General features: G+C 38.5%; 1 protein-coding gene across 1 annotated transcript in view; it reads left to right on the top strand.

Moving 5' to 3' along the window:
- The window catches only part of LOC115220444, a 39,541-nt gene that overhangs the window by 387 nt on the left and 24,154 nt on the right, over window positions 1–15,000 (top strand). Inside the window, exon 1 of the mRNA XM_029790574.2 lies at window positions 1–389. This exon is cut by the window's left edge and continues 387 nt beyond it. Coding sequence (XP_029646434.1) covers window positions 49–389 — 341 coding nt within the window. The 5' untranslated portion in view covers window positions 1–48. The remainder of the gene's footprint in view (window positions 390–15,000) is intronic.

Genomic DNA, 15,000 nt, shown 5'->3' with positions numbered 1-15,000 from the left:
GTGTATGTAATACATTATTGCACATTGGTGATGTACATATAAGGAAAGATGGCAGAAAATACAGTTGTGCCATTTATGGAAACTAACCTTTATAAAGCAATTAAGAGAGGTAACCCATCTGAAGTATTTGATACCCTCAATGAATACTGCGTATATTCTGAAAGTATGACAGGAGCAGACCTAAACATCATGGACCCCTACACAGGAGGATCTTATCTGCATCTTATGATTGAAAATGCACACTTGTTTAAGGACCCACCAACTGTGACAGTCATATATGGAATGGCTTGTATGGGCATCAACATTGATGCACAGGACTTTGAAGGAAATACATGTCTTCACAATGTGATGGAAAAAGGAGCTTACCGAATTCTTGTGGCGCTGATGAGGTGAGTACAAAAGTTGTAAATTTCTTATTTGATTCTTCCTGCAACTACAAGAGATGTTGATATTTCTTAACACCTCACATATTTACTGTAAGTGCTTGTCATGTCACCAAAGACAAGATCTTTGAAATTGTTTTGGGTAAATTCCTGAAAATAACATCTTTTATTTCCTCTGCAGATCTTTCTTAACCCTTTAGCGTTTAAACTGGCCAAAATATTCTGCCTGTTTTATGTTGAAACTGACCAGATCTGGACCCTCACCCCTACCCTACAATGTTATTCTAAAAACAGACAACCACATCATCGAAATCTCAAAGCCACAAGATAACGCATTATTAATTTAAAGCAGTGGTCCTCAAAGTGGGTGGTACTGCCCCACTGAGAATGGTGAAACGATCCATGTGGGTGTTGAAGGAAAGTGGAGTGATAATGGGGTAGTTAAAAGGGACTAATGGGTGTAAAAACAAAATAATGTGTTAATTAGGTTAAGTTTTATTTGTGAAAATGCAGTTGTAGTGGGAACATGTGGAAGGGATAAACCCAAGAAAACATGGGATGAGGTGGTGAGAAAGGATCTACTGACAAGACTCGCAGAGGAGATGACAGGGGTCCAAGACTCCTAGCAGTTTGTCGAGTAAAAGTGTGCATGTCCTTGCATACAAGCTCATCCCCTGCATCTCTCTCCAGCTGAGCATCCTTCATCTTGCAGTTTCATATGTGCTGGTACCAAGTAAAAAGCACCCATGCTGGTGTTGTGTAAAAGTACTCACTACACTCTGTAAAGTGGTTGGCATTAAGAAGGGCATCCAGCTGTAAAAAGTATAACAAAACAGACAACTGGAGCCTGAACAGCCCTTCAGCCGGTCAGCTCCTGTCAAACTGTCCAACCCATGGAAAATGGTCATCAGATGGTGGTGGTGGTAGTGGACACAATGTGAATAAATAAGCATTACATTTGACAAGATAATCTGAATGCTAGTGTTAAATAATAGCTGCAGACTGGGATTAAAAAGGCAGCTTTTTTTTTTAATCTCTGAATAAGAACAAAAGATTTCAAGGGAAAGATGTTAAGTATGTCCAAGGGAACTTACTATTCTTAAACCTCCAAGAACTACACAATAACATAGAATTTACAATTCCTAAACCTCAAAGAATTACAGAATAGAAATGAACTTATCATTTCTAAAACTCAAAGAAACTATAAAATACAATGAATTTGCCATTCTTAAACTTCATAAATTCATAGAAAAGCAATGAATTTACTATTCCTAAACCTTAGATAATTATAGAATAGAAATCAACTTACCATTCCTAAACCTCAAACAACAAAACCTATAGAATACAATGAATTTAATATTTTTAAACCTCACAGATTAATGGAAAAGCAATGAATTTATTATTCCTAAACATCAAAGAACTTTAAAATAGGAATGAATTTATACACTTCCTAAACCAGATATCTCCCAAAACTGGTTCCTAAGTCAGATATCTTCCAAAACTCATTCAACACAAATCAGTTCATTTACTCAAGTTTCCCCTCAACAAACTCTCAATTATCAGTAAAATAGGGATCATAAAGTTTTAAATTCTAAACACTTCAACAACAACTGGCCCCAAAATGAAGGTGACATGACCAGAGATAGAACCTCTGAACACAAACTGAAATTCAATCAACAGTGACAAAACAAATACTTAACCATATCTGTGTGTGAAGCGTACCAAGGCCTGTTGGTTGTATGCTGGTCATTGAAGGGTCACATATAGGTTATTGAAGAGTGACTTATAAATCATAACAGTGTGACCTAGAGGTCATAACAAGGCTGAAAATATCTACTCAAACAAAAGAACTGTATTTTTAATGATATATTACCGGTACAGCACCATGATGTCTAAATGATACTGTGTGTTGCTGGTACAACTCTATAAAGAAAGTTATAGTCAATTAAGTTATTGTCAATCTGTGTTCAACACCAACACATGCTGTGTTGTTCAATAAGACACTCCAATATGACAATCCAACAGGACAATGAAACATGGCACTCCAGCAAGACAATCCAACAAGACAACCCTACAGGGCAATCCAAGAGGGTAATCCAAACATGACAATCCAACAGGGCAATCCAACAGGACAATGGAATATGACATTCCAGCAAGACAATCCAACAGGACAATCTAACATGACACCCCAATATGACACTCCAATGCGACAATCCAGCAACATTCCAACATGACAATCCAACATAATGATCTCCTTATCAACACAGACACAACACAACGTCTGTCAGTTCTTATGTTTGTAAAATCCTATTTTTTGAAATGATAGAAATGTGCTCCCCCTTTTTAGAAAGGTTTCTCTCTTCTATGAACATTATCTTCCTTTTTAACGATGTTAGAAAGGGGTTCCTCTGTCTTTCAGAACGAGTAACCAAATCTCCCTCAATTCACACGTGAAGAAGCTTTATTACCTTCGCCTTTGCCAAGGCGGAGGTATTGTTTTCAGTCGTGTTTGTTTGTTTGTTTATTTACTCTTTACTCTTTTACTCTTTTACTTGTTTCAGTCATTTGACTGCGGCCATGCTGGAGCACCGCCTTTAGTCGAGCAACTCGACCCCGGGACTTATTCTTTGTAAGCCCAGTACTTATTTTATCAGGTCTCTTTTGCCGAACCGCTAAGTGACAGGTACATAAACACACCAGCATCGGTTGTCAAGCAATGCTAGGGGGACAAACACAGACACACAAACATATATAACATATATATATATATATATATATATACATATATACGACGGGCTTCTTTCAGTTTCCATCTACCAAATCCACTCACAAGGCTTTGGTCGGCCCAAGACTATAGTAGAAGACACTTGCCCAAGGTGCCACGCAGTGGGACTGAACCCGGAACCATGTGGTTGGTAAGCAAGCTACTTACCACACAGCAACTCGTTTGTCTTTGGACAAGATATCTCAAGAACTGTCGGATGGATTCACATGAAACTTCCAGGGTTGTTTGGCCTTGTGACTGGCACAAACTTATTAGATTTCAGGATTGATCCTGTACCGGACAAGGATTCTGGATTATTTTTCCAGTTTTTTTTTTACATAATTTTTTTTGAGAGCAGTTGCATTCTCTCATTTGTGTGAGCAGTCGAGTTTATTTCAGATATTCTAATTTTATAAATCATCTCTGGCTAATCGTTGAGAGGACATTGGTGTTGCCTTGGTGGAGGTTTGTGCTCTGTGTGTGCTCTTGTTAATTATGATTCTGCCAGCTTACCGTTGACAAAATCATTACAGCAGTTTTTCTTTTTTCTATTCTTTTATTTGTTTCAGTCATTTGACTGTGGCCATGCTGGAGCACCACCTTTAGTCAAGCAAATCGACCCCAGGACTTATTCTTTGTAAGCCTAGCACTTATTCTATCAGTCTCTCTTGCCGAACCGCTAAGTTACGGGGACGTAAACACACCAGCATTGGTTGTCAAGCGATGTTGGGGGGACAAACACAGACACACAAACATATATAACATATAAATATATATATATATCATATATATATATATATATATATATATATATATATATAATATATATATATATATAATATATATATATATACAAACGACGGGCTTCTTTCAGTTTCCGTCTACCAAATCCACTCACAAGGCCTTGGTTGGCCCAGGCTATTGTAGAAGACACTTGCCCAAGGTGCCATGCAGTGGGACTGAACCCGGAACCATGTGGTTGGTAAGCAAGCCACTCCTGGGAAAGATTCTTTGCTAATTTCTTTTATACTTGTTTCAGTCATCAGACCGTAGACATGCTGGGGCACCGCCTTGGAAACTTTTCAGTCAAATGAGTTGACTCCAATACTCATTTATTTATTTTTAAGCCTGGTGCTTATTCTATGAATCCCTTTTGCCAAATCACTAAGTCACAGAGATGTAAACACACCAGCACTGGTTGTTAAGCGGTGATGTAGGGACAAAGACAGACACAAAGATACACACACAGATATATATATATATACATATATATACTAGCAGCTAAGCCCAGTTTCACCCGGTCTGTTTGGATGATGTGAAGGTGTGTGTTGTGATGATTGACATATTTGTACGTAGTCTGTTTCTAAGAACTATTGTATTGGACCTCTGTGAAATCATTAAAACATTGATTTAATTATGAACATAGAAAGAAATTATATGCTAATCCCTATTTTTGGAAGCAGTTGTATCTGTAAAAAAATTCAATTTGCAGAGAGCAAAAATTGAAAGAAGATATATGAAATGGACGTGTGTATGTGTGTGTGTGTGTGTGTTTGCATTCATGCGTGCTTGCACATGTGTATGTGAGAGAGAAGAAGAGAGACAACATAGCGAAACTTTTGGCTGACTGTCATCCTGTACTCCCCTTGTTGCTAGCGAAATGGTATATGCCGGCTGTGTGAGCATCTGGTTGTTTTAATGGTGGAACAAACAGGGGAATTCCATTAGAAAAAGTTTTAATCGGTTTTCTTGGTAAGTATGAGGGCTAGGAAAAAAAATACAAACCGCATTCCAATGTATGCACCCGTCTCCACATGTGTGCCATTTTCCCCGTGAATCTACCCAGCCGTTTGGCTGTGAACCTCAAGACAAGAAAGAATACTTATTTTGCTTAATGTTGCCCACCGAAGGATCCAAAGGCTGCGGAAGGGAGGGAGGATCTGCTGGACAAAGCGGAGGAACTCCACCCTCCCATGGCTCAAAGGAAGAAAAAGAAAAGCAGGACATTGCCGGCATCAGAGTAAAAGGAGTTGAGTGTCAAAGCACTTGCACAAATGGGCTTCTCTGAAGACCTGCTACTGTTCAGCTCTCCAAAGAATTTCTTTTCACCCATGAATAACATGACATCTAAATTTTTCCAAACATTTCTTCCTCAAGCTTAACCTTCTTGATACCAAGCCAGCAGAGACCATCCCTGCTTCTATGATTAAAGCTTCCTGTTTTAAAGTAACAAAATTGCAACCTTCCATTAAAATTTCATGTTAATTCACATTCCAATAATGACAAAGTTATATGACTAAATTCTTCGTTTTTCTCAAAGAATATTGAAACAAGGCAGTGTATCGCATCAGAAATATGACAGCAAAAAGATTAACCCTTTTGCTAAAAACCTATATGAGGCCACCCCTGGGTTTATGACAGAAGCTTTCTGCTTTGAGTGAGCTGTGTTAAAATCTTCCTTTAAAATTACATGTTGATTTATATTATTAACACCAGCTTAAGTATACTCTCTCTTTCACTCTTTTACTTGTTTCAGTCATTTGACTGTGGCCATGCTGGAGCACCGCCTTTAGTCGAGCAAGTCAACCCCAGGATTTATTCTTTGTAAGCCTAATACTTATTCTATCAGGTCTCTTTTGCAAAACAGCTAAGTTACGGAGACGTAAACACACCAGCATCGGTTGTCAAGTGATGTTGGGGGGACAAAACACAGACACACAAACATATACACACACATATATACACATATATACGACGGGCTTCTTTCAGTTTCCATCTACCAAATCCACTCACAAGGCTTTGGTTGGCCCGAGGCTAGAGTAGAAGACACTTGCCCACGGTGCCACACAGTGGGACTGAACCCAGAACCATGTGGTTGGTAAGCAAGCTACTTAACACACAGCCACTCCTGCGCCTATGACAAGATTATTTTACAAAATCCTTTGTTATTCAAAATTAATTGAAACAAAGCAATGTAGTTGAGGAGATATATGGTAACAAAGAGGTTAAAGTGATCTAAATTGAAACCTTTCATCAAAGTTTCATGTTGATTTCTTTTCTAGACACAAGATTGATAAGACAAAGTATATTTTGCTGATTTCCTTATTATTTTCAACATTAATTGAAACAAAAACAGAGTACCTTCCCAAAAAAATATGGTTACAAAGAGGTTCAACAACTGATACAGCAATCCCCCAAAATCAGATTTTATAAAACAGTAACTGCAACCCCTGGAGGCACGTGGCTTAGTGGTTAGGGTGTTGGACTTATGATCATAAGATTTTGGTTTCGATTCCTGGACCGGGCGACATGTGCTCTTGAGCAAAACACTTAGTTTCAGCTGGCAAAAACGAGCAATCCTGCAACAAATAAGCATCCCGTCCAGGTAGGGAATCTATACACTATAGAAACTAGGTAAGTGGCCCTTATGAGTGGGCACAACTGGAGAAGGTAACTTTACCTTTACCCCTGCCCCTGAGCCTGTCCTGAGCTTCTCTCCATCATTTGGTGATGATGATGATGATGATGATGATGATATAAGTCTAAGTTATATATGAGAGAGAGTGGCATGCAAATCAGTAACGTCTGTTGGCACGGCACAAGAAGAGAGGATAAAGAATATACAGCCGATGACAACAAACTACCAGAGCAGAAAATAAACCCTGCCAACCACTCAGATGTCTTGAGAAATTTAAGACGAAAAAAAAACAAAGTACGATAGTCACATTATTTTTTATTTTGTTTTTTCTTGCGTCTTTCTTTTAAATATAGCGACACAGTTTAACTACTGTCAACACAAAGTATCTATTGTTCTCAGAGACTACAGTAACTAAGATATCTATATATAGAGATATTTGACATTAAAATACCAGTATGTGAAGGACTCCAGCACATGTACTCAGTAAATTTTGTAATATTACTATTAATGCAAGGCTCTGCTCGCCTGCTTTGAGTCTTTTCCATAATCTGAGGTTCTGTGTTCCATCCACCTATATATCTGTCTATTTATTTATCCATGTAGTTATATATCAATCCATCCATCCATATACATACATACATACATACATACATACATACATACATATATATATACAATCAACTAATAAGGGTGAGAAAATTGGATACTAATTTAATAGTACATCCATTTAACACCAAGTGGCTTAGTGCATAAAAAACCATCTTTTCTCTTTTACTTGTTTCAGTCATTTGACTGTGGCCATGCTGAAGTACCGTCTTTTAGTCGAGTAAGTCGACCCCAGGACTTATTCTTTGTAAGCCTAGTGCTTATTCTATCAGTCTCTTTGGCCGAACTGCTAACTTACAGGGACATAAACACACCAGCATCAGTTGTCAAGTGATGTTGTGGGAACAAACACAGACACACAAACATATACACACACATATACACACACATATACACACACATATACATATATATATATATATATATATATATATATATATATATACGACGGGCTTCTTTCAGTTTCCGTCTACCAAATCCACTCACAAGGCTTTGGTCAGCCCGAGGCTATAGTAGAAGACACTTGTTATGTTTAATAAAAAATAACTTATTTACCTAAGTTTTGACATTATCTCTTTTGAAATAGTCACCTTGCACAGCAATACACCAACCCCAACATTCCTGACACTTTTGGAATCCAGCCTGGAAGTCCTTTTCTGTAAGCAACTCAAGGACCTTCTGCAATTTGCTCTGGACCTCAACAATGGCAATAAAACCATGATCTTTGAGCCGCATTTTCATCTTGGGGAAGAGATAGAAATCCACAGGTGCTAAATCTAGTGATACCATGTTGTTTTTGGTGAGAAACTCCCAAGTGAGGAGAACTCGGTGAAGAATCCAATTCTTCCAATTCCACAGATCCAGTCGCTTTCACCGAATGTCCTCCCTAAAACACTTCAAAATGTTGCAGTAGAACTCTTGATTGTCGGTCTGGCCCTGGGGGCCGAATTCTTGATGCACAATGCCACATTTCTGGGGATGATGCACGTGGCAGGTCTTCCAGACCACTCATCATCTTCCAAGGACATTCTTCCAATTTTGAGGCACCTGTGCCACTCTAAACATTGTGTACAACCCAATGCCTCATTGCCATAAGCTTGCCAAAGCATGCTCAATGTCTCTGTAGCAGACTTCCCAAGTTTAACAAAATTTCACAATGGCTCTTTGTTCCTGTCCATGACAAAATCACAGACTTCCAGCAAACACATGATCACAAAAACACAAATTTCACAACTTGCACTGTCACTCAGTACACAGCATCATGAAGGTCACTGCTAATTATCACTGTGCACACAACTGTGTGCTGCCATCTTTTGGTGCACTACAGAACTAGTGAGGGAACCTTCTTGTTACCACCTCACATATATATAAATATACTAATATATAAATAAGTGGAGGCACATGGCTTAGTGGTTAGGGTGTCAGCACCATGATCGTAAGATTGTGGTTTCAATTCCTGGACCGGGTGATGCGTTGTGTTCTTGAGCAAAACTCTTCATTTCACGTTGCTCCAGTCCACTCAGCTGGCAAAAATGAGTCCAGCTAGGGAACATAGAAACCGGGAAACCGGGCCCGTGAGCCTGGCTAGGCTTTAAAAGGATGCATTTTTTTTTTTTAATATATAAATATAATATGTCTGGCCCCGTGTTGGTGGCACGTAAAAGCACCATCCGTCAGAAAACAACACAGCTCCCATGACTTTCGGAAACATTTTTTCACGCTCAGAGTTGCTGAAGCATGGAATAAACTGCCTGCGTCAGTTGTTGACTGCCATGACACTGCATCCTTTAAGGCCCTCATGCTTTCCGAAATCCGCCGAAACTACACCTGATTATATATAGACTTTAGATGAGTTGTAGTGCACCTGAGCACTGTACACAATTATTATTATTATTATTATTATTATTATTATTATTATTATTATTATTATTATTATTATTGTCGACTTATGACCTATCCGACTTACAATTGATCAACTTCATGATGATTGGCAAGCCAGCACCTGGCAGCAATAATAAATAGTCCAGTTGAAATCTAATGGGTTTAATTTCTTAGAAATTAACCCATCTATGGATGACATCAGCTAACAAACGAAATCGAAGATCTACTGCCAAGCACCAGTCTACCATAAATTTTTTATGTAAGTTTTGCAACTACACTGTGTATTTCTTGCTTTTGCATTCTTTGGTACTTTTCTATGAACAAAGAATACTGTTGTAGTATAATACAGAATGGTGAGTGTAACTTTTACCTGAGAATGTACCTTAAGAATGGAAAAATATAAAACAAAGCTATGTAGGCCAGGCCGACTTATGACCAAATCAGATTATAACTGGTCAGTTGGAGCCAATTGTGGTCATAAGTTGATGACGACCTATATATATATATATATATATATCAACCTATTGCCAACATGGAAAATGAACATTAAATGATGATGATGATGTATATGTACACACACATGCCTGCGTGTGTACATATATATATATATATATATATATATATATATATATATATATATATATATATATAATATATATATATATATATATATATATATGTATGTATGTATATATATATATATTATATATATATATATATCATCATCATCATTTAACATTCGTTCTCCATGTTGGCATGGGTTAGATGGTTTGACAGAAGCTGACCAGCTGAAGGGCTGCCCAGGTTCCATTTAGTTTCCTTTGCTATGGTTTCTATGGTTGAATGCCCTTTCTAACACCAACCACTTTACAAAGTGTATTGGGATGCTTTTAATGTGGCACCAGTACAAGTGCTTTTATGTGGCATTATAAATGTCCCTTCTCGAGCCATGCCAGTCTCATAAGGGCCGGTTTCCCGGTTTCAGTGGCGTAGAAATTCCCCACTTGGACGGGACGCTGGTCCGTCGCAGGATTACTCATTTTTGCCAGCTGAGTGGACTGGAGCGACGTGAAAAATGAAGTGTTTTGCTCAAGAACACAACGCGTCGCCCGGTCCAGGAATCGAAACCACAGTCTTACGATCATGTTGCTGACACCCTAACCACTAAGCCACGCGCCTCCACTTTATGTGGCATTGGGTGTTGTTGTTTGGCCCCAGGTCAAACCAGACTAAGAAGCCTGAATGAGATTTTGTTATTGTTGATGATGATAACGATGATGATGATAATGATGATGATGGTGGTGGTGGTGGTGGTGGTGGTGGTGGTGGTGGTAGTGGTTCATCAGACACAACCAAGTGTGGTTAGTGATGTTGCTATTATTATAGGCTTAGATCAGCCACAATCAACCAGACCTGCAAACCTGTCAGTTGCTATACTGGTATCACAAAGTCATAGGAAATTGCATTTAAAAAACTGACACAGTCTGGGAATCCGAAACAAATAGACCATGACTGTGTCGGCTGAATTTCAGCAACATGTATAAGGATACTGTCTAGTAGTAGTGGGGGTGGTGGTGGTGGTGTGGTGGTGGTGGTGGTGGTGGTAGTGGTTCATCAGACACAACCAAGTGTGGTTAGTGATGTTGCTATTATTATAGCTTAGATCAGCCACAATCAACCAGACCTGCAAACCTGTCAGTTGCTATACTGGTATCACAAAGTCATAGGAAATTGCATTTAAAAAACTGACACAGTCTGGGAATCCGAAACAAATAGACCATGACTGTGTCGGCTGAATTTCAGCAACATGTATAAGGATACTGTCTAGTAGTAGTGGGGGTGGTGGTGGTGGTGGTGGTGGTGGTGGTAGTAGTAGTAGTAGTGGTAGTGGTAGTGGTGGTGGTGGTGGTGGTGGTGGTGGTTGTAATAGCAGCAGCAGCAGCAGCAGAAGAAGAAGAAGAAGAAAAAGAAGAAGAAGAAGCAGTAGTGGTCGTGTTTGTCATGTCATCGTTATGGTAACATGATCTGTATAACTCTCCATTGTAGAAGGTTGATTTAGCCACCAGTACATAACTTGTATTGATACCGACTCCAGAGGGTACGAAAGGTCATGACAGTTCTTCTACTGGAGTAGGATTTTCAATATATCTTTTATTCAATTATATTTGTTTGGTTTTTCTTTTTTTTTTTAGCTTTCAGTCATTCATCCTAACTCTTCTATCTAAATTCCTCCTTTCCCAAAACATTATAGCCCTAACTTCATCCCATTGACTGGCAACACTTTACTCACAATATTTATTTTATTGCCCACAGGGGGCTAAACATAGAGTAAGTCAATTACATCGACCCCAGTGCGTAACTGGTACTTATTTAATCAACCCCGAAAGGACGAAAGGCAAAGTCGACCTCGGCGGCATTTGAATTCAGAACGTAATAGCAGATGAAGTACCACTAAGCATTTCGCCTGTCATGGTAATGATTCTGTCTTGTGAAAGGTAGGAGAGTTCAGTTTGCTGGACATTGTTGTAGAGCTGAAAACAAGGCAATTTCTCCTCTTCTCCTCTGGAAGTCATCTACTCGCGATAACAGAGGGCGCACACTCTCCTACCCTGATGTAATCTCCAGGGATACAGGCATCCAGCAACAGGACCTCCGTAATGCTATGATGGACCGTGAAATCTGGCATAGCATGGTAAATTCCATTGTCTTGACCACGGTCGAACAATGATGATGATGAACGATTCTGCCAATATTATTGGCATCAAACTCACCAGTCTTAGAAGTTCCTGTAAAGGGTCAACAGTTCTGTTCCCACCTCCAAACTCAGCAAGAAAAAAAATGGGTGAAGAGTAGTGTCCTTGACCCATTACAGACTTGTGGAGAGGCTGGAATTAGAAAGGGTGTCCAACCATAGAAACCAAGCCAAAACTGATGGGAGCCCAGTGCAGCTCCCCAGTCAAACCGCCCTATCCATGCCAGCATGGAAAACAGATGCTAAATGATGTTGATGATGATGATTACAAGGCAGAAAATGGGCAGGACCATTATTATGTTGAACAAAATGCTTAATGGTACTTAGTCTGTCTTTACATTCCGAGTTCAAATTCCGCCAATGTCAACTATGATTTCATCCTTTGGCGGGGGGGTCAGTAAAATAAGTATTAATTAATCACTGGAGCTGATGTAAGCGACATACCTGCTCCTCCAAGCTTGCTATCCTTTGACCAAAATTTAAAACCATTATTATTATTATTATTATTATTACCTCCGCCTTAGCAAAGGTGGAGGTATTGTTTTCAGTCATGTTTGTTTGTTTGTTTGTTTATGGACAAGATATCTCAAGAACCGCTGGATGGATTTGGATGAAACTTTCAGGGATGTTTGGCCTCAAGACTGGCACGAACTGATTAGATTTTGGGATCGATCCGGCACCGGACAATAATTCTGGATTATTTACCCTGTTCTTTTTTACTTAAATTTGAAGGGCAGTCAGGTTTCATTTTTAGTATTCTCCTTTGTGAGAACAGTCGAGTTTATTTCAGATATTCTCATCTTAAAAATCATCTCTGGCGAATCGTTGGTGTTGCCTTGGTGGAGGTTTGTGCTCTCTGTGTGCTCTTGTTGTTGTTGTTATTATTATTATTTTTTTCCCCTTCTTTCTTCAAATTTTCTTCCATCTCTTGCCGAGTGTTTTCCATACACCTAGGGCAGAGAAGCTCATTGTATGCATTCCCAGATTACACACGCAAATTCACAGGTAAAATATGTATTTAAAAAATGAATAAATAAATAAATTCATAAATGGCTGTTGTTTTCACAGCGATAATGCTCTTCTCAGTACATGAGTCGTTCCAGTTAACACAATTTTTTGCACTTCCTGTAGGAATGGTAAGCCTGGAATCATTTTCAAATAGGTTTCAGTACCTTTTTTTATCATTCCTAGAGATCCTACAATCACTGGTACTATAGTCACCTTGAGATGTCACATTTTTTCAATTTCTATTAGCAAGTGTTTATATTTACTAATCTTGTCAAATTCTTTCGCCGTTATATTGTGATCGCAAGGAATACTCATGACAATTAATAAACACACCTTTTTTGTCTGATCTTTTATAATAATATCCGGTTTATTAGCTTTATAGTTTTGTCGGTATGTATGTATGTATGTATGTATTATTATTATTATTATTATTATTATTATTATTATTATTATTATCATTATTATTATTAAGTCAGCAAGCTGGCAGAATCGTTGGTGCCCTGAACAAAATGCTGAGCAGTATTTTGCCCATCGCTACATTCTGAGTTCAAATTCCACCGAGGTCATCTTTGCCTTTCATTCTTTCAGGCTCAATAAAATAAGTACCAGTTGAACACTGGGGTCCATGTAATCGACTCATTGCCTCCCCCAAAATCGCTACCCTTGTGGCAAAATTCGAAATCATCATCATCATCATCATCATATCATCATCATCATTATCATTATTATTATTATTATTATTATTATTATTATTATTATTAAGGTGGTAAGCTGGCAGGCTCGTTAGAGCATTAGACAAAATGCCAAGTGCCATTTCTTCTGATTTACCATGTTCCAAGTTCACACTCAACTGGGGTCAAATTTGCATTTAAAATAAAGTACCAGTTTGAGAAAAACCAGATGAAATCTTCTGCTGGGGAGCCTTTTAGATCTGATGTAGTGATTTTCTTTTGCATTTTCTAACAAATTGACTTTTCCTCATCATATAAGACTTATATCTGATGTCTTCGTAGACAACATTTCTGACTGTTCCTTCTGACACATGGAGCTCATTTGCAATGGACTTTCTGGGATTGTAATCAATGGTCTGTTGAACTTGCTGGATAAATTCAGGTGTTCTGATGATTTCAGAGTGTTTAGAATACTTTTTATGCTTTGATACTGGTGATACGCTTCAGTTTCTAGCTCCTTACAAACTTTGTAGATGAAAAATCTGACAACTTTTAAAAATCAAGATATTTCTAAATCACTATGCTCAGCCTTCATAATTTCAATAACAGCATCCCTCTTCATTTCTTGACTAAACTTAGTGTCTGCCATTATCATTTTCTGAAACAAAGATTATACAGAGTTAACAAAAACTGCAGCAATGTCCCAAAAAAGGTATGTCCTCAAATACATTACGCACCCGGTATTATAAACGATCATTATTTTTTATTTGACATCTTTACTCTTTTTACTTTTTTACTTGTTTCAGTCATTTGACTGTGGCCATGCTGGAGCACTGCCTTTAGTCGAGCAACCCCAGGACTTATTCTTTGTAAGCCTAGTACTTATTCTATCGATCACTTTTGCCGAACTGCTAAGTGACGGGGACGTAAACACACCAGCATCGGTTGTCGAGCTATGTTGGGGGGACAAACACAGACACACAAACATATACACACACATATATATATATACATATATACGACAGGCTTCTTTCAGTTTCCATCTACCAAATTCAGTCACAAGGCTTTGGTCAACCCAAGGCTATAGTAGAAGACACTTCTTTGTTTAATTTATATCATCATCATCGTTTTAACTTGCCCTTTTCCATGTTTGTATGGGTCAGACTGAGTTTATTGAGGAAGATTTTCTACACCTGGATGCCCTTCCTGTCACCAACCCTTATGTTTCCAAGCAAGGTAATATTTCCCCATAACCTGACATACATTTTGCAGAATACCAAATATGAATGAAGCACCTCTTGTATGATAGTGACACTCATTTACAACCATCACATGATGTCAACACACACACACACACACTTGATGGGATTTTTTCAGTTTCCAGCTATGAAATCCACCCAGATACGGTTTTTGTCATTTCAAGGCTAAGGCAGAAGACACTTGCCAAAGGTACCATGCAGGAGGATTGAACCTGTAACTATATAGTTCAGAAGTAAATTTCTTAATCACACAGCCAC

This window comes from Octopus sinensis, linkage group LG16 (assembly GCF_006345805.1).
Source record: "Octopus sinensis linkage group LG16, ASM634580v1, whole genome shotgun sequence".
NCBI classification, from domain to species: Eukaryota; Metazoa; Mollusca; class Cephalopoda; order Octopoda; family Octopodidae; genus Octopus; species Octopus sinensis.
This window is presented reverse-complemented; position numbering and strand designations above follow the sequence as displayed.